Genomic DNA, 19,889 nt, shown 5'->3' on the forward strand with positions numbered 1-19,889 from the left:
GTACAACTTCCAGTTTACCATCAGATTTCTGAATAGTCTGTGAAGCTGTGGTCTACCTCACTATTTTCCTCCTTTCTCCTGGTTATATCCCGCTTTGTTGACTGTCCCTGTCAATCCAAATCCCCAATCAACCAGTCCCGATAATACCTTTTCATAACTTGTCCACCACTGATGTCGACTCACTGGCCTATAATTTCCTGGATTATTCTCAGAGTCTTCCTTAAACAGCAGAGCAACAGTAGCCATTCTCCAGTCATCTGGTACCTCATCTGCTCTAAATATCTCTGCCAGGGCCCCTGCAATTTTTGCACTTGCTTTCCAAAGGGACACCTTGTCGGGCCCTGGGGATCTGTCCACCCTGACTTGCCTCAGGACAACAAACCCCTCCTCCTCTGTAATGAGTACAGATTCCATGGGCTCGATGCTGCTTTGCCTCTCTTCCATCGACTCTGTCCACCTCCTGACTGAATTCCTATGCAACATGTCCATTTAACATCTCCCCTCATTGCTTTTGACTCCACACTGATTACCATTCTGATCTTCCAGAGGGCAAATTTTCTGCCTTGCAATCATTTTGCTCCTTCACCTTGTCTGCTGGAGCAAGCTCATGCCTTCTTTTAGCAACCTGATTTCTTCTTTAATGTTCTTCTGCATTTCTCCTACTCAACTACCTATCTGCGATGCACCTCCTTTTTTTCCTCAACCAGGACAGCAATATCTCTCAAAGCAAGCTTCCCTAAACCTGTTAACCTTGCCTTTTATTCTGACCAGCAGATACAAGCTTTGTCCTCTGAAAAGACCTCCCACTTATGAAGTTACCTTTGCCAGAAAACATCCTGTCCGAATCCACACTTGCTAGATCCCTTCTGATACATCCAAGTTGCCCTTTCTCCAATTTAGAATGCTAATCCCAGGACCAGAGTTATCCTTTTCCATAATTACCTTGAAACTAATGACATTGTGATCACCAGGGATAAAGTAATCCCTTACACAAACACGTGTTTTACTTCTCTGAGTTAAACTCCATCTGTAATTGCTTGATTCAGTTTCCCCAGGTCCTCTGGAATTCACTATAATGTGAGATAACACCCTTCACTGCCCACTACCTCACCATATTTGTTGATATGTGCAAATTTATTTGAACAGGATGAGGGTGTCTGTAGATTGGGTGTTTGTAAACCCGTGACATATTGACTCCTGTCTGTTCTCACTCCCTAACTGCTCCCAATCACTCAGTGAGTTTGTCTGCACCTTCTCCCCGTGGTTACCCTGGTTTTAGCCCATCAGGGACATCCTCCCCCCACCCACTCTCCCCTGCAGCCTGACCTGCTGAATGTTCCCATTATTTCCGGATTACATTTCCAATCTCCATCCCCAACTCCCTCACTCTGGGTGAACACTTCAATCTAACAATAATATATTGCCATAAATACAAGATAAACACAAAAAATATTTACAATACTGATCCCTCTCACAGCAGGGAGGGACAGTTGGTGTTCTCATCCTAGAAAGCAGACTTTGTCATTCCCACATCCAATCCTTTGAGAGATGTGTGCAAAGGCAGGAATTCCTCCCATGGGATTGTGGATTGAGTGAAAAGCCTAGGCTTACTATCTGCAGTTGAATGCCTGGAAGCCAGGTTTGACAACTGACCCAGGGGTGCACATACACCCAGGGGTCCAGAGTTTCCCCCATACATCGGACGCCTGGTAGACAAACAACCATCAATTCCAAACGGGAATTGGTTGGCCTGGAATGTCACAGAACTATACAGGCCCTTCAGATCCTCCTTGCACAGGAGAATTCAACACCCTCCCATGAGTTTTTTTTAAGGAGGTGACTATAATGATTGGCAACAACAGTGAGGTAGATGTTATCGACATACACTTTGGTTTGATCTCTGATAGGGAGAGCTGGTCCAGAGGCTCCTGAGAGCCAAGTTAAGCTGGTGAATCGGTTCCAACATTAACTGGTGATGAGAAGTTGAAGGTAGAGCTAGGAGGTTGCTTCCCCTGTGGAAAGACGAGCAGAAGGGCCTGTATCTGTGCTGTATAGTTCTGTGACATTCCATGCCAACCTATTCCAGGTTGGAATTGACAGTTGGTTGTCTACCAGGCATCCAATGTATGGGGCTGGGAGAGAAACACTGGACTCCTGGGTGCAAGAGCATCCCTGGGTCAGCTATGTAAACCCTGGCACTGGACCATGTATACTAAACACAGGCATTTCACACAGTTCAAAATCTGGGATGTTATGTTAGAACTTGACAAGATACTGGTCAGACTGCACTGGGATCACTGTGTACAGTTCAGCTGACTCCACTACAGGAAGGCTGGGGTCACATTGGAGGGAGAGCCGAGGAGATACACTATGATGTTGTCGGGATCGGGTGGTGGGGGTTTAGTCATGTGGAGTGATTGGACGGGTTGGAGCAGATTCCTCTGGAGTGTCGGAGGCTGAGGGGAGCCCTGATGGACGTGCTGCTTGAGGTATCGACCCTGCTGACAGCGGGATCTCCCAGTCCGTTGCACCCTGCACATCTCCAGCTAGGCTATCATTTTTGGACACATTTCCTGATGATGCCTCCTGGAGGTACAACAGAGGGGAAGGTCACTGAGAGTCTGTTCACCGAGCGACAGGGATGGGTCAGAGGCGGTGAGCGAGGTGGGGCACCGGAGTGACGGTGAGCGAGGATGCCGCAGTTGAGAGAACTGAACACTAGGATTCTCCAGGAAGCAGGAAGGTCACTTACCACAGAATGAGAACCCTGACACCAAGTATAAAGACTCCCAGCAGCACCACTGTAGAATGGAAATGTTACAATTAGACTGGTTTCACCAGAAACATACTCAATCGAAATGGGAAAGTCTGATACCCATCCTCCTCCCCATTCATATGCCCGCATCACCATTCTCACCCATACCTCCATCCATCCCATAGTCCCACTTACTCCCCATCTTCACTGCCTTTTGTATCTCTCCATCTCGTTTCTAAATCACAAGTACAGGGTTCTGTAAACATGGTGTCACCGGTAGACAGGATGGTGAAGAAGGTGTTTGACACACTGGCCTTCATCAGTCCAGGCACAGAGTACAGAAGCTGGAACATTACGTTGCAGTTGTACAAGACACTGGTGAGGGTTCGTTTGGAATATTGTGTTGGTCAGTGTGTTTCTAGTTACTTTGAATGAAAGGTGCCATTCCGGGGGTCAGTTCAGAAGTTCACAATAACTACTGGGAAGTGTTTGATGTTTCTGGGCCTGTGTTCACTGGAGTTCTGAATGAGGAGGGAAGGGGGTCTCATTGAAGTGTCCTGGATACAGAAAGTCCTGGATAGAGAGGATGCAGGGAGGACCTTTCCATCTGGATCCGAGGAAACTACGACAGGTTAAAGGAACATGCAGAAAATGCTGGAGGAGCTCAGCAAGCCAAGTGACATCTATGGAGAAGAGTAAAGAGTCAGCGTTTCAGACTGAGACCCTTCATCGGGAACGGTTTACTCTTTTCCAAAGATGCTGCCTGGCCTGCCGAGTTCCTCCAACATTTTGTGTGCATTGCTTGGATTTCCAGCTTCTGCAGGTTTTCTCAATTGTGAAAGGATAAAGGGACTTCACTTTGGAAATAAGATGAGGATTTGTGGAAAGTGTTGAATCTGCAGATTGAGACCAAGTCATTAGATGGACAAAGTAGCCACTGAGTGTATGTACATGGTCTCTGCTGCTGTAGCCCATCCACTTCAAGGTTTGACACCTTATGCGTTTAGAGATGTTCTTCTACACACCACTGTTGTAATGTCTGGTTCTTTGACTTACTGTCACCCTCCTGTCAGCTTGAACCAGACTGGCCATTCTTTTCTGACCTCTCTCATTTTCACCCACAGAACTTTGCTCACTGGATTTTTTGGGTTTTGTTCTGTTTTCACATATTATGTGTAAATTCTGGAGACTGTTGTGCGTTAAAATGCCAGGAGATCAGCAGTTTCTGAGAAACTCAAACACCCTGTCTGGCAACTTTCAGTCCACATTTTCTACCAAAGTGCATGACTGTACACTTCCCTACATCTGCAACCTCTATGCAAATTCTCCTAATCTGTCCAAGACCTTCCACACACTTCATGTTTCCCCAACATTACATACTCTTCTGCTTCTATTTGTATCATCAACAAACCTGGCCATAAAGCAATCAAATCCCTCAAGCAAATTATTGATATATAATGAGAAAAGAAATGGTCCCAACACCAAAACCTGTTGAACACCACTACTCACTGGCAGCCAAGGTCTCCTTTCCCTCCCACAACTCTTTGCTTCCTGCCAGTCAGCCAATCTTCTATCCATAGCAGAAGCTTTCCTGTAATACCATGGGCTCTTATCTTGTGTAATAGCCTCTTGTGTGGCAGCCTATCAAAGGCTTTCTGAATATCCAAGTAAACGGCACCCACTAACTCTCTTTTGTCGATTCTGCCCGTTATTTCCTCAAAGAGTTCCATCAAGTTTTGTCACGAAAGACTTCCTCTGAAGGAAACCATGCTGACTTTGGCCTATTTTATCACGTGTCTGCAAGTATCCAGAAACCTCATCCTGAACCTTCCCAACCAATGAAGTCGGGATAACGGAATGATCATTCCCAATGCCTCAGTGTCTTCAGAACCCTGGTGTATCGTCCGTGGTCCAGGTGACATATCTACCTGCAGACCTTCCAGCTTCCCTGTCACATTCTCATTGGTAATAGCAACAACACTCACTTCTGCCCCGACACTCTCAGATTTTTGGCATACTGCTGGTGTCTTACACTGTGAAGACGGATGCAAAACTCTTATAAATTACATTGGCCTCATTCTGCTTCTACATCCTAGAACAGCTCACTTCAACCTTCAGGTACAGAGTGGGAAGCCTCACCTGGAATTACCAACTCCATACGCGCACTCGTAGTGGTGACCCGCACCCGTCTTCCGTCAGTCTCGGTGGACAGTGGGTTCCCAGATGTCACCTGTGGTGGGATAGACGACCGGTCTACTTGTGTCCTCTGGCTGGGACCCTCCCTGCCTGAAAAACACAGCGGGTACATCTCAGAGCCGAGCGGCTGTCCTTAGATCCACGATTCTGAGGTCGGATGGGTCCCGTGGGGAGGAGTGGTGAGCTCGGTGCAAAAGGAGCAAGAGATGAGCCTGTCCCACAGAGCTGGTCTGTCCCAGGACCCAGTGACGTAATCACACACCGGAGAAACATGCACTTTGGGGACAAACCAACAGAGCCAGTCCCATTGGCTTGCATTCGCTCTGAAACCTTTCCCATCCCCGTACCTCTCCGAGTGACTTTTAAACGTCGTTATTGTACCTGCACCAAACTCTTTTTTTAAAACTTTTTTTATTGTATTTCAAGTAGTTACAAAATAAAAGTAGAGAAAAAAATGTATATTACCCATCCCCCCTCCCCTTAACCCCTTCCCCCTAGCATCCCTATAGAAAAAAATGAGAAAGAAAGAAAGAAAAGAAAGAAGAAGTGCCTGGATATTGGAAGATCCCCACATGCTCCATGGGAGTTCGTAATAACTTTAATATATATATTTATCTCTTTCCCCAAATAACCAATTATTTCATCTTCGGAGCATCTATATATTTAATCCTGTCTTTTGTAAATAAGGGCGCCAAATTTTCAAAAATGTTTCATATTTATCTCTTAAATTATAAGTAATATTTTCAAGTGGAAAACAGCTATAAATTTCTTTCTTCCAACGATCTATACTTAAATATGTATCCGATTTCCAAGTAACTGCAATAGCCTTTTTGGCTACTGCTAATACAATTTTTATAAATTCTTTCTGATATTTATTCAATTTGGGTATCGGTTTTAACCCTTCAATATCACCTAATAAAAATAATATTGGATTATGTGGAAGTTGTATTCCAATAATTTGTTCCAATAAAATTCTTAAATTTGTCCAAAAAGGTTGAATTTTAGAACAAGACCAAGTAGAATGTAAAAAAGTACCAATTTCTTGGTTACATCGGAAACATTGATCAGATAAATTTGGGTTTAATTAATTTATTTTTTGTGGTGTAATATATAATTGATGTAAAAAGTTATATTGCACTAATCTTAACCGGACATTTATTGTATTTGTCATACTCTCAAGACATAGTCTTGACCAATTTTTTTCTTCAATTTTAATATTCAAGTCACTTTCCCATTTTTGTCTTGCTTTATGGACTCCTTGTTTAATTGCCTGTTTTTGAATCAAATTATACATACAAGAGATAAATTTTTTAATCTTTCCTTTTTGAATTAAAGTTTCTATTTCATTAGATTTTGGCAATAACATTGTTTGACCTAATTTTTCTCTTAAATAAGCCCTTAGTTGAAAGTAACAAAAAAGAGTATTGTTTGATACTCTATATTTATTCTTTAATTGATCAAATGACATTAATATACCTCCTTCAAAACAATCACCTATATATCTAATCCCTTTTTGAAACCAATTATATAAAAGTTGATTATCCATTGTAAAAGGAATAAGTCTATTTTGAATTAAAGATCTCCTTGCCAATAAGGATTTCTTTATCTCATCGTCAACATTTATCTTATTCCATAAGTCAATCAAATGTTTTAATATAGGAGATTCTTTCTTTTCCCGTATCCATTTAGATTCCCATTTATATATAAAATCTTCTGGTATATTTTCTCCTATTTTATCTAGTTCTATTTTAATCCATGCCGGTTTATCTTTCTCAAAAAAAGATGCAATAAATCTAAGTTGATTTGCTTTATAATAATTCTTAAAATTTGGAAGTTGTAACCCTCCTAGATCAAATTTCCATGTCAATTTTTCCAACGATATTCTTGACATCTTACCTTTCCATAGAAACTTCCTCACATATTTACTTAACTCTTGAAAAAACTTCTGGGGTATTTGTATTGGTAGTGATTGAAATAAGTATTGTAATCTAGGAAATATATTCATTTTTATGGTATTTACTCTACGTACTAATGTTATTGGTAATACCATCCATTTATCAAGATCTTCTTGAATTTTTTTCAATAGTGGTAAGTAATTTAATTTATATAAATTCTTTATATCATTATCAACTCTTATACCTAAATATTTTATACCATTTGCCGGCCATCTAAATTGAGTTATTAATCGACATTGACTATAATCTCCTTTAGTAAGAGGTAAAATTTCACTTTTATCCCAATTTATTTTATAACCTGATATTCTCCCATACTCTTCTAATCTATAGGATAATTTACGCCACGAATGTAATGGGTTTGTTAGATAAAGCAGAACATCATCAGCAAATAAGTTAATCTTGTATTCTTCCTGATTAACTCTAAAACCCTTAATATCTGGGTCCACTCTAATTAACTCAGCTAATGGCTCTATCGCCAACACAAATAAAGCAAACTCTATCATTGATGAAAAATTTAAACTTGATTGATATATGAAGAAGAATTAATCCAAAAGAAAGAGATTACTCATTTTATTCAAATAGACATAAAACATATTCAAGGATAGATTTTTTCCTATTATCAACGAATATCCAAGATAGAGTGAAAAATGTGGAATATAAAGCGAGAATATTGTCAGATCATTCTCCTTTGATAATGACAATGATAATGACAGATAAAAAGGAATCAATTTATAGATGGAGATTTAATTCAATGTTACTAAAACGTCAAGATTTTTGTGATTTTATGAAAAAAAACATTCAGTTTTTTTTAGATACAAATTCACATTCTGTTGATGATAAATTCATATTGTGGGAAGCAATGAAGGCATACTTGAGAGGTCAGATAATAAGTTATACTTTTAAAATTAAAAAGGAATATATGATAGAAATAGATCAATTGGAAAAAGAGATTACAAAATTAGAAAAAGAATCTCAAAGAAATATGACAGAAGAAAAATGAAGACAACTTTTTAATAAGAAGTTACAATATAATACACTTCAGACATATCGAACAGAAAAAGCAATTATGAGAACTAAACAGAGATATTATGAACTAGGTGAAAGTTCACATAAGGTCCTTGCATGGCAGTTAAAAACAGACCAGACTTCTAAAACAATAAATGCAATTCGAACAAGAGTAAGTAAAATTACTTATAAACCTTTAGAAATTAATGAAACTTTTAAGAATTTTTATTCTGAGTTGTATAAATCAGAATCACAAAATGACAATGTCAAGATAGAAAGATTTTTATCACAAATAACTCTTCCAAAATTAAATACGGAAGAACAGAAGGGATTAGATATGCCTTTTCCATTGAAAGAGGTCGAAGAGGCCCTAGGATCACTTCAAAGTAATAAATCTCCAGGAGAAGATGGTTTTCCGCCTGAATTTTATAAAAAGTTTAAAGATTTATTAATTCCTCCTTTTATGGAGTTAATACATCAAGCAGAAAGAACACATAAACTTCCAGAATCTTTTTCAACAGCTATTCTAACAGTATTGCCAAAAAAAGATAGAGATCTTTTAAAACCAGCATATAGACCTATTTCTTTATTAAACACTGATTATAAAATAATAGCAAAAATCTTATCTAACAGATTATCTAAATACTTACCAAAATTAATAATATGGATCAAACAGGATTTATTAAAAACAGACAATCAGCAGATAATGTAACTTGGTTATTTAGTATAATTCATTTAGCGCAAAAGAGGGAAGAAATGAGCGTGACAGTTGCTTTAGATGCAGAAAAAGCTTTTGATAGATTGGAATGGGATTTTTTATTTAAGGTATTGGAAAAATATGGATTAGGAGTATCTTTTATAAAATGGATTAAAACCTTAAATACTAATCCCAAAGCTAAAGTAGTGACAAATGGTCAAATTTCAACACCATTTCAGTTAACAAGGTCAACTAGGCAAGGTTGTCCATTATCACCTGCACCAAACTCTCGGCTGCTCAGTCCAGGGATGGACCTTCTTTCGGGTGAAAATGCAGCTTAAAACTCTGCATAACCTCGGGAGAAAGGCTATGTGTATTCACCCCATCCATGCCCCTCGTGATGACAGATAGATTATCATCATGCACCTTATCGCTTACCTGCACTGTACTTTCTCTGTTGCTTTCTCTGCTTCCTGTCATTATTTTACCCTGTTCTATTGTGTAATGATCTGATCTGTTTGAACAGTGGGCAGGACAAGCTTTTCACTGTCTCGGTACACGTGACATAATGACCCAGTTCTGATTTTTAATATGATGAAGGCTTTCAGGAACCTCTTAGAAGCTGATGTGATTGGGCAGAGAATGGAGGAATTTGGACCATGTGTGATCAGGAGGAATCTGTTCAGTTATGGGTTTCATTACTGGTTTAATTAATTTGACAAAGTATTTTTGGCCGAAGAGCCTGGTCCTGTGCTGAACTGTTCTAAGTCTGGAAACCAGAGTCTCCCTCTAGTGGCATGGAGAGAATGTACATCAGAATGGTGGCAGTCTGGAGTATCAGACCCTCACGGTACTCCCTCTCCCATCAACGCTTACCCGATGTGTTGTAGATCTCACAGTAGATGGTGCCAGGGATACCCCGGGTGTAGTTCAGGGTGACACCGCCAGCTTCCACCCTGGCTTCCCTGGCGATCTGACAGTGGAGTTCGATGCCTTTGCCTCTGGTGCAGGTATCCTGGAACTGTCGGAGGTTGTGAAGCCGCAGGATCTGGGACCTGGACCTGGCTGAGGAAGCCAGTGTTTGGAATGAACTTACAGGGGCCGTGATCACCTGCCGGGAGAGGAGTGTCAGGGTCAGTGGGTTCAGAGGGAGGTCATCCTCCCCTTCATAGAGTGGTTCCTCATACACTACCCCATCACAGCCCCAGGGTCAGACAAACAATGAGTCTCTCCCTCTCCTTACCACCTCATAATACCATACTGGAACCAGATACAGGGTGAAACTCTCTCTGTCCCATTGCCCACTCCATGGGTCAGATGAAGTGCAATTCCCTGCAGACTGTCCCGTCACGGGGATCAGACACAGAATGATTCTCACTCAACCCTGGACACAGAATCTCCCTCTATGTTATGTTGTACTTATGAGCAGCCGATACGACCGTGAACAGCCACACACATTCTGCGATGGACCTGAGGAGAAAGATAGGTCGAGGTGAGGAGTGAACTCTGCAGAATGTGATCCCACCTCAGACAGTCATGAACAGCTGAAACTGTCCAGTCAGCCGTCTGCTCTTAATGTCCCTTTGGGTTGGTTTTCATCGGAAAACCATGGCCGAATTGGGCTCAGTCAGCCTGCCATTGTGTGTAGTAAGTGGTGTGATTATTGGGACATGATTGAATTTTTTGATGAGGTGACGAGGGTGATTGATGAAGGCCAAGCTGTGGATGTTGTCTACAAGGTCTTTGACAACATCCCTGATGGGAAGCTCATCCAGATTAGATGTGTGGATTATGCTGTTTGGATTAAGAAAACAGGGCAGTGGTTGATCAGGTGTCAAAGACTTCCATTTGGAATACTAGAGGCATTCTGCAGGGTTTCTGTACTGGGATGTCTGCTGGATGTATGGGTCAATACGTTTGCAGGTAATGGCCCATTGAGTCCAGTCCAGGAAAGTTGGGCTGTTGGAGTTTGAGAGATCAAGTGTAAAGGGACAGTGCACGGTTAAAGGCCAGACCATTAACACGGTTGATGTACAGAGGGATCTAGAAAGTGGCTGCACTGTTTGATGGGGTTGTTTGTGGAGTGTTAGAGAGTGAGGGGTGATCTGATAGTTTATCAGATTACCAGAGGCATGGACAGCCGCTATCTTTTCCTCGGGATCATAACAGCTCACACTAGGAGGGATGCAGGCTCTCTCCTCCTCCCCTCGTACTAGGGAAACGTGACTGGAGGCAGTGGTAGATCTGCCAGTAAGTACCATTCAGCAGATCCGAAGAACTGAGACTGATCAGTTCCATACATACAGCTTTACTGCTCTCCAGGTAGGGACATTCACTCTTCAATTAGCAGTGACATGTTACCTGATTAAACCCCTCCATTCCAGAAAAAGGCATTGGAAACCCTCTCAATTGCTGAGGAACCTTCAGTGTATAGAATCAAATCCTTGGCAGAGTAATAACCAACAGGATGCCGTCAATCTCCCTGTTCTTGAATTAAGACTGTTATCATGTGTTTCTCTTTGAGAATTCAGTGCAGTGTATCAGATACTCAATGGAAGTACAGAACACAATGTCAGTTGTTCTTTGTGAATCACAGGTTCATTCTTCAGCAAATGGTTGAGCAATAGTTGATCGATCTGCCACTAGCTTATCGATACATTAATTAGCAATAGTTTCACCTGACATAGTTGTCAATCTTTTTGTTTCATCGCTGTCATTCTCACGCGAGTCGCTAGGGGTTCCTGTAGAGGCCATGTCGTGTCCATTCCGTAATCCCTCGGAATACCGATGGTGTCGCTGTTCCCGGAGTCTTGTAATTCTCCTGATCTCCAATGGTTGCGCTGTTCTTCAAGACAGTTCCACCTGACATTTCCCCGGGCGGAACTGCACAAGTAGCTTGGAACAGCACCTGAGCGTGGCCGAGCCCCTTACTTTCCAGTCCTGCTGAAGATAACCATTCTGATCTTCTGGAGGACCAGCTCTGTCCCTTGCAATTCCTTTGCTCTGAACATGTTTGTAGAATCCTTTAAGGTTTTCTTTCACCTTGCCTACTTCTGCAACCTTGTGTCTACTTTTAGCCCTCCTGATAGCTTGTGTTCTGTTGCATGCCTGTACTCCATAATTACTTCATTTGTTCCTACCTGCCTGTACCTGCTATGCACCTCTTTTTTTTTCTTAACGAGGCCCTCAATATCTCTTGAAATGCAAGGTTCCCCAAACCTGTTATCTTCATAATTTTATTCTGACAGACACATAAGCTCTAATTGCAAACAAGAGAAAATCTGCAGAATCTGGAAATCCAGGTTACAGACACCCTAAATCTTGTGGGGTGGCAGGTGGAAGGAAGAGATACAGGTGAGGGCAGAGTTGATACTGGAGTAAAGGAAGCCCATTTCTTTGAAGAAGGAAGACATGTAAAAATGCCATCCCCTTCTCTCATTTCCTCCATTTCTGTTGCATCTGCTCTCAGGATGAGGCTTTTCATTCCAGATCTATGACTACTTCTTTGGTAAGGACTGATGACCCTGTCTTCTGTCTTCATCCCTCCTCCTCTTCCTGGACACCCCACTCTGGAGTTCTCCCTGCTCTGGATATTTTCATTGCTAACTGCGGATGGGATGTCAACTGTCTTGACTTCACTCCTGTCTCCAATTCTAACCGCTGTCCTGAATGCACTGCTCTCCGCTCTCTCCACACTAACGCTAGCCTCACCATCAAACCTACAGATGGTGGTGGCGGTGCTATAATAGTTTGCTGAACTGACTTCCACCTTGCTGAGGCCAGCTGACAACTCTCAGATACTCCCTTTTGCTTACTCTTTGAACAGGATCCCACTAAGGAGCACCAGACCCATTGTCTCCTGCACCCACTGACCTAATCAACTCTTAAGGATCTGCCACCAACCCCCTAGTTCACTTAAAGCACAATTCCCATTTCTACCTCCTACCCAAAATCCACAAAGCTACCTGTCCAGGCAGACACATTGTTTCTGCTTGATCTTGCTACACCAAACTTGTATCTGCATAATCCTGGTTCAGTCTGTTCCCATCTACATCCATGATTCTTAACACACTCTTGGTTTTTAAAAAAATCAAGGTCTCTGGCCCCAGTCGTCTTATTTTCACTATTGATGACCAGTCCCTATACACCTCCATTCCTCCATCAGGAAGCCCTCAAAGCTCTTCATTTCTTACTGAACACCAGGCCCTACCAGTTCCATCTGGCAGAACTGGTCCTCACTCTCAATAATTTCTGCTTTGGCTCCTCCCACTTCCTTCAAACCCAAGGTGTAGCCATGAGCACTTGCAAGGGTCACAGCTTTTTTGTCGGATATGTGGAACAGTCCACGTTCCAAGCCGGCGCTGGTATCACTCCCCAACCTTTCCTGTGCTACATCCACAACTTCACTGGTGACGGTTCCTGCACCCATACTGAGCACATGGACTTCATCAACTTTGCCTGCAACTTCCACTGTGCTCTCAAGTGTACCTGTCTATTTCCAACACCTTCCGCCCCTTTTTCCATCTCTCTGTTTCTATCTGACATCTTTTATCAGCTAGATTCTCACAGTTACCTGGACTATACCTCTTCCCACCATTGTTACTTGTAAAAATGCCATCCCCTTCTCTCAATTCCTCCATCTCAGGATGAGGCTTTCCATTTCATAACTAAGGAGATGTCCCCCTTCAAAGAAAGGGGTTTCCCTTCCTCCACCATCAACACTGCCCTCGCCTGCATCTCTTCCATTTCACACATGTCTGACCTCATCCCATCCACCTACCTACCCACCAGGGATAGGGTTCCTGTTGTCCTCACCTGCCACTCTATCAGCCTCCACAACCAGTACATAATTATCCGTAACTTCTGCCATCTCCGATGGGATTCCACCTCCAAGGACTTCCACTTTTCACGTTCGACTGGGATTGCTCCCTATGTGACATCCTTGTCTATTCATCCCTTCCCACTATCTCCCACCCAGCACTTATCCTTGCAAGTGGAACAAGTGCTACACCTCCTTGATCACAACCACACAGGGCCCCAAACAGTAACACTTCACCTGTGGATTTGTCGCAGCCATCTACTGTATCCGGCTCTCCTCATGTGGCCTCTTGTATATCGGTGAGGCCTGATGTAGGTTGGGAGAACGCTTCACCAAGCACTTAAGCTCCATCTACTAGAAAAAGCGGGATCTCCTGGTGTTACCCATTTTTATTCCGCTTCCTATTCCGACATGTCAGTCCATGGCCTTCTCTGCTGCCACAATGAGGCCACACTCATTCTGGAGGAGCAACACCTGGGTAGCCACAATTTTGGTACAGCAATGTACAAGCAAAATTACCTGTAACATGTTCATTTGTGTCTTGTACACAGGGGTAGGGGAGAAGAGTGGGAGAGGAGCTGGGATCCAGGGAGGGAGGAGAGCCCCACTCACCGCTGGAGTCTTTTAATCCCTTCTGAACCCAACTCCTCCTGTAGTTCACTTCAAGGCCCAGGTTCAGAACGAGAACCTGCCCCTCAGTTTCTATTGAATCTCCCCTCTCTGACCTTGTTTTGTGGCAGCTGTCCATTACAATACATAATAATAAAAATACTATAAATTGCAATAAGAATATATATAAAAATAGTGCAAACAGAGAGCAAAACAATGATGAGGCAGTGTACATGGGTTGATTGTCCATTCAGAAATCTGATGGTGAAGGGGGGAGCTGTTCCTAAAACTTTAGGTGTCTACCCTCAGGCTGTGAGCATCCTGCTTGATGGTAGTAATGAAGAAGGTTGTTGTTGTGACACCACTTATCCAGCTGATCTATCTCGCTCCTGTATGCCTCTTTGTCTGATACTCTGCCAATAATAGTTGTGTCATCAACAAATTTATGGCTGGCATTTGAGCTTTGTCTAGCTGCACAGTCATGGGTGTAGAGAGAGTTGAGCAGTGGACTAAGCACACACCCCTGAGGTGTGACAATGTTGGTGTCAACGAGGTCGAGATGATCTTTCTGATCCTCACTGACTGTGGTGCCCCGATGAGGGAGTCAAGGGTCCAGTTGCAGAGGGAGGTACAGTTTGCTTTTTGAGTTTGTTGATTGGAATTGCATACATGATTGTTGAGGATCTGAGCGTAAGATTATACATGTATCTTGAACAACTTTTACTGTTGACAAAGTCAATGTGAAATCTCCTCGTAGCTTCAACAATGTTTACAGTTGACAACTCTACGTGTAACTTTTAATGTTGATGAGTTTGTTTATTTATTGAGATACATCACGGAATGGGCCCTTCTGGCGCTTGGAGACACACCACCCAGTAATACCCCGATTTAATCCTAGCCTAATCACGGGACTGTTTACAATCACCAGTTAATCTACCGACTGTCTGTGGGAGGAAACTGGAGCACCCTTAGAATACCTTCCGATAACTTTCCCACTGCTGATGTCAGGGTCACTGGCCTACAATTCCCAGTTTATTCTTGGAGATTTTCACGAAAAATAGAACACATTAGCTATCCTCCAATCCTCCAGCACCTCACCAGTTGTGGGAGGCAAATGACACTTTAAGTACCTCAGCTAGAGCTCCAGTAATTTCTACAATAGCCTCCCACTAGGTCCAAGGGAACATCTTGACGGGCCCTAAGGATTTATCCACCCTAATTTGCCTCATTAACCTCCTCCTCCAATCTGTGTATACTCCATGATGCCACTAGTGCTTTGCCTCAATTCTATGGGCACCGATGAAGATCTGTATATCTGTATCTACAGATCTACATATCTGTAGAAGATCAAAGGATTTCCCTCCCTCTGGTCTGCCAGAGCAAACTCATTCCTTCCTATAGCCCTCCTGATTTCCCTCTTGAGTATTCTCTTGCATTTCTCATTCTCCTCGGGTGCCTCACTTGTTTCTTTCTGCCTCGACTTGTTATGCATCCCCTTCTTATGCAGGGCCTCAATATCTCATGGAAACACAAAGTTTTTCTAAACCTGTCCTCCTTGTCTTTTATTCTGACAGGAGCATATAAACTCTGTACTCTCAAAGTTTCACTTCTGGAGACCTCTCACTTACCAAGCATAACAACCTACTCCGATCCACACTTCCAATACCAACAAAACTAGCCTTTCTCTATTTTACAATCTCAACCCCGTGTTCACCGCGGCCTGTGCCCTTTTAAACTGAACACGGCGCGGAGCTCGCCGATTGTACTTCTTAAGGAACGAACCAGTCGCTGTCAATCACAGGTGTATAGCCAATCAGATGGGTGTATCAGACAGACCCCAGTGCATTGATTGACGGAGGTGTTTGTGCCGGCAGGGTCTGCATTGAATGATGTGGAGAGGTCTGGAGAAAGGTGAGAAGTCGTCTTTCATTGTTCATCCCGAGCAGTTGCATGACAGAGTACTCTCCCATCGCCGGGCTGTTCGCAGGGACACACAAGGAGACGGACATCAAGCGCAGCTGGCAGATCATCAACTCGGTGAAAGGCGCCATTTGGTCCGCCCGGACCCCACTGGTCATTGAGATGTCCGTGGATGGGAGCTGCCGACTGGCGACAAGAGACCGTGCTGAGGGAGGGGCTGAAGCTTGGCTCGGGCACCGCAGGGCTCGGTGAGGAAGGGGCCCAGTGCAGTGTTCCTTCACTACTGGAGAGGGAGGGGCCGGGTTGGGTGAAGAAGCCCCTCAATTGTTGTAGTAGTGTACGTGAGTGACAACGATCCTATTGGTGTTAAGGAATGTGAAACATAGAAACGTGGAAAACTTATAGCCCATAACAACCCTTCGGCCCACAAAGTTGTGCATCTACCTTAGACATTACTAGGCTTACCTATATCCCTCTAGTTTTCTAAGTTCCATGTACCTGTCCGAAAGTCTCTTAAAAGACCCTATTGTATCCACCTCCACCACCATTGCCGGCAGCCCATTCCACGCACTCACCTCTCTCTGAGTAAAAAACTTACCCCTGACATCTCCTCTCTACCTACTCCCCAGCACCTTAAACCTGTGTCCTCTTGTGGCCACTATTACAGCCCTGGGAAAAAGCCTCTGACGATCCACACGATCAAGGCAACTCATCATCTGCTACAACTCTATCAAGTCACCTGTCATCTTCTGTCGCTTCAAGGAGAAAAGGCTGAGTTCACTGAATCTGTTTTCATAAGGCATGCACCCCGATCCAGGCAACATCCTTGTAAATCTCCTCTGCACCCTTTCTATGGCTTCCACATCCTTCCTGTAGTGAGGCGACCAGAACTGAGCACGGTACTCCAAGTGGGGTCTGACCAGGGTCCGATATAGTTGCAACATGTCCTCTTGGCTCCTAAATTCAGTTCCACAATTAATGAAGGCCAATACACCATACGCCTTCTTAACCACAGAGTCAAACTGCACAGCTGCTTTGAGCATCCTATGGACTTGGAATCCAAGATCCCTCTGATCCTCCACACTGCCAAGAGTTTTACCATTAATACTATATTCTGCCATCATATTTGACCTACCAAAATGAATCACCTCACTCTTATCTGGGTTGAACTCCATCTGCCAATTCTTAGACCAGTTTTGCATCCTATCAATGTCCCGCTGTGACCTCTGACAGACCTCCACACTATCCACAACACCTCCAACCTTTGTGTCATCAACAGACTTACTAACCCATCTCTCCACTTCCTCATCCAGGTCATTTATAAAAATCACAAAGAGAAGGGGTCCCAGAACAGATTACTGAGGCACACCACTGGTCACCAACCTCCATACAGAATATAACCCTTCTACAACCACTCTTTACCTTCTGTGGACAAGCCAGTTCTGGATCCACACTGTAATGTCCCCTTGGATCCCATGTCTCCTTACTTTCTCAATAAGCCTTGCATGGGGTACCTTATCAAATGCATTGCTGAAATCCATATATACTACATCTGCTGCACTTCCTTTATCAATGTGTTTAGTCACATCCTCAAAAAATTCAATCAGGCTCGTAAGGCACGACCTACCCTTGAAAAAGCCATGCTGACTATTCCTAATCATATTATACCTCTCCAAATGTTCATAAATCCTGCCTCTCAGGATCTTCTCCATCGACTTACCAACCAATGAGCTAAGACTCACTGGTCTGTAATTTACTGGGCTATCTCTACTCCCTTTCTTGAATAAAGGAACAACATCCGCAACCCTCCAATCCTCCAGAACTCTCCTGTCCCCATTGATGATGCAAAGATCATTGCCAGAGGCTCAGCAATCTGCTCCCTCGCCTCCCGCAGTAGCCTGGGGTACATCTCATCCGGTCATGGCGACTTATCCAACTTGATGCTTTCCAAAAGCTCCAGCACATCCTCTTTCTTAATATCTACATGCTCTGGCTTTTCGATACACTGCAAGTCATCACTACAATCACCAAGATCCTTTTCCATAGTGAATAGTGAAGTAAAGTATTCATTAAGTGCCTCTGCTATTTCCTCCGGTTCCACACACACTTTCCCAGTGTCACACTTGACAGGTCCTATTCTTTCACGTCTTATCCTCTTGCTGTTCACATACTTGTAGAGTGCATTGGGGTTTTCCTTAATCCTGTCCGCCAATGCCTTCTCATGGCCCCTCCTGGCTTTCCTAATTTCCCTCTTAAACCCCTTCCTAGTAGGCTTAAAATCTTCTGGATCTCTAACATTACCTAGCTCTCTGAACCTTTTGTAAGCTTTTCTTTTCTTCTTGACTAGGTTTATTACAGCCTTTGTACATCACGGTTCCTGTACCCTACCATAACTTCCCAGTCTCATTGGAGCATACCTATACAGAGCTCTACACAAATATTCCCTGAACATTTGCCACATTTCTTCCATACTTTTTCCTGAGAACATCTGTTTCCAATTTAAGCCTCCAACATCCTGCCTGATAGCCTCATAATTTCCCTTACTTCAATTAAATGCTTTTTAACTTGTCTGTTCCTATCTCTCTCCAATGTTAATGTAAAGGAGATAGAATTATGATCACTATCTCCAAAATGCTCTCCCACTGAGAGATCTGACACCTGACCAGGTTCATTTCTCAGTACTACATCAAGTACAGCCTCTCCACTTGTAGGCTTATCTACATATTGTGTCAAGAAACCTTCCTGAACACACGTAACAAACTCCACCCCATCTAAATCCCTTGCTCCAGGGAGATGTCAATTGATATTAGGGAAATTTAAATCTCCCATCACGACAACTCTGTTATAATTACACCTTTCCCTATCTGTACTTAAAAAACACCCAGTAAACTTATTGACCCCTTCCTGTTCCTAACCTCCACCCACAGAGACTCTGTAGACAACCCCTCCGTGATGTCCACCTTTTCTACAGCCGTGACACTATCTCTGATCAACAGTGACACACCCCCACCTCTTTTGCCTCCCTCCCTGTCCTTTATGAAACATCTGAAACCTGGCATCTGAAGTAACCATTCCTGTCCCTGAGCCATCCAAGTCTCTGTAATGGCCACCATATCATAGCTCCAAGTATTGATGCACGCTCAAAGCTCATCCGCTTTGTTCACAATACTCCTTGTGTTAAAATAGACACATCTCAAACCATCTGTCTGAGCGCGTCCCTTCTCTATCATCTGCCTATCCTCCCTCACACTGTCTCCTAGATTCCTCTATTTGTGACCAAACACCTCTTCCCCAGTTTCTTCAGTTCGGTTCCCACCCTCCCCCGCCTCCAACTATTATAGTTTAAACTCTCCCCAGTAGCCTTAGCAAACCTCCTTGCCAGAATATTGGTGCCCCTGGGATTCAAGTGCAACCCAACCTTTTTGTACAGGTCACACCTGCCCCAAAATAGCTCCCAATGATCCAGAAATCTGAATCCCTGCCCCCTGCTCCAATCCCTTGGCCACACATTTATCCTCCATCTCATTCTGTTCCTATACTGACTGTCACGTGGCACAGGCAGTAATCTCAAGATTACTACCTTTGAGGTCCTGTTTCTCAACTTCCTTCCTAACTCCCTGTAGTCTCTTTTCAGGACCTCTTCCCTTTTCCTACCTATGTCATTGGTACCAATATGTACCATGACCTCTGGCTGTTCTCCGTCCCACTGCAGGATATCTTGGATGCGATCTGAAACACTGTGGATCCTTGCAACTGGGAGGCAAACTACCATCCGAGTTTCTTTCTTGTGTCCACAGAATCGCCTGTCTGACCACCTAACTACAGAATGCACTATCGCTACTGCTTTCCTCTTCTTTTCCCTACCCTTCTGAGTCACAGGGCTGGACTCTGGAAATTGAAGTATGAGGAGCATTTGATGGCTGTGGGCCTGTA

At 43.4% G+C, this 19,889-nt stretch overlaps 1 protein-coding gene across 1 annotated transcript in view; it reads right to left on the minus strand.

The window, feature by feature from the left end:
- Positions 1-19,889, minus strand: part of LOC132385355 (uncharacterized) — a 47,732-nt gene that overhangs the window by 12,104 nt on the left and 15,739 nt on the right. Inside the window, exons 3-4 of the mRNA XM_059957395.1 lie at positions 4,895-5,041; positions 2,753-2,801 (exon numbers count right to left, since the gene is read on the minus strand). Of these exons, the coding sequence (XP_059813378.1) occupies positions 2,753-2,801; positions 4,895-5,041 (196 nt within the window). The remainder of the gene's footprint in view (positions 1-2,752; positions 2,802-4,894; positions 5,042-19,889) is intronic.

This window comes from Hypanus sabinus (assembly GCF_030144855.1).
Source record: "Hypanus sabinus isolate sHypSab1 chromosome 1 unlocalized genomic scaffold, sHypSab1.hap1 SUPER_1_unloc_1, whole genome shotgun sequence".
Lineage (NCBI taxonomy): Eukaryota > Metazoa > Chordata > Chondrichthyes > Myliobatiformes > Dasyatidae > Hypanus > Hypanus sabinus.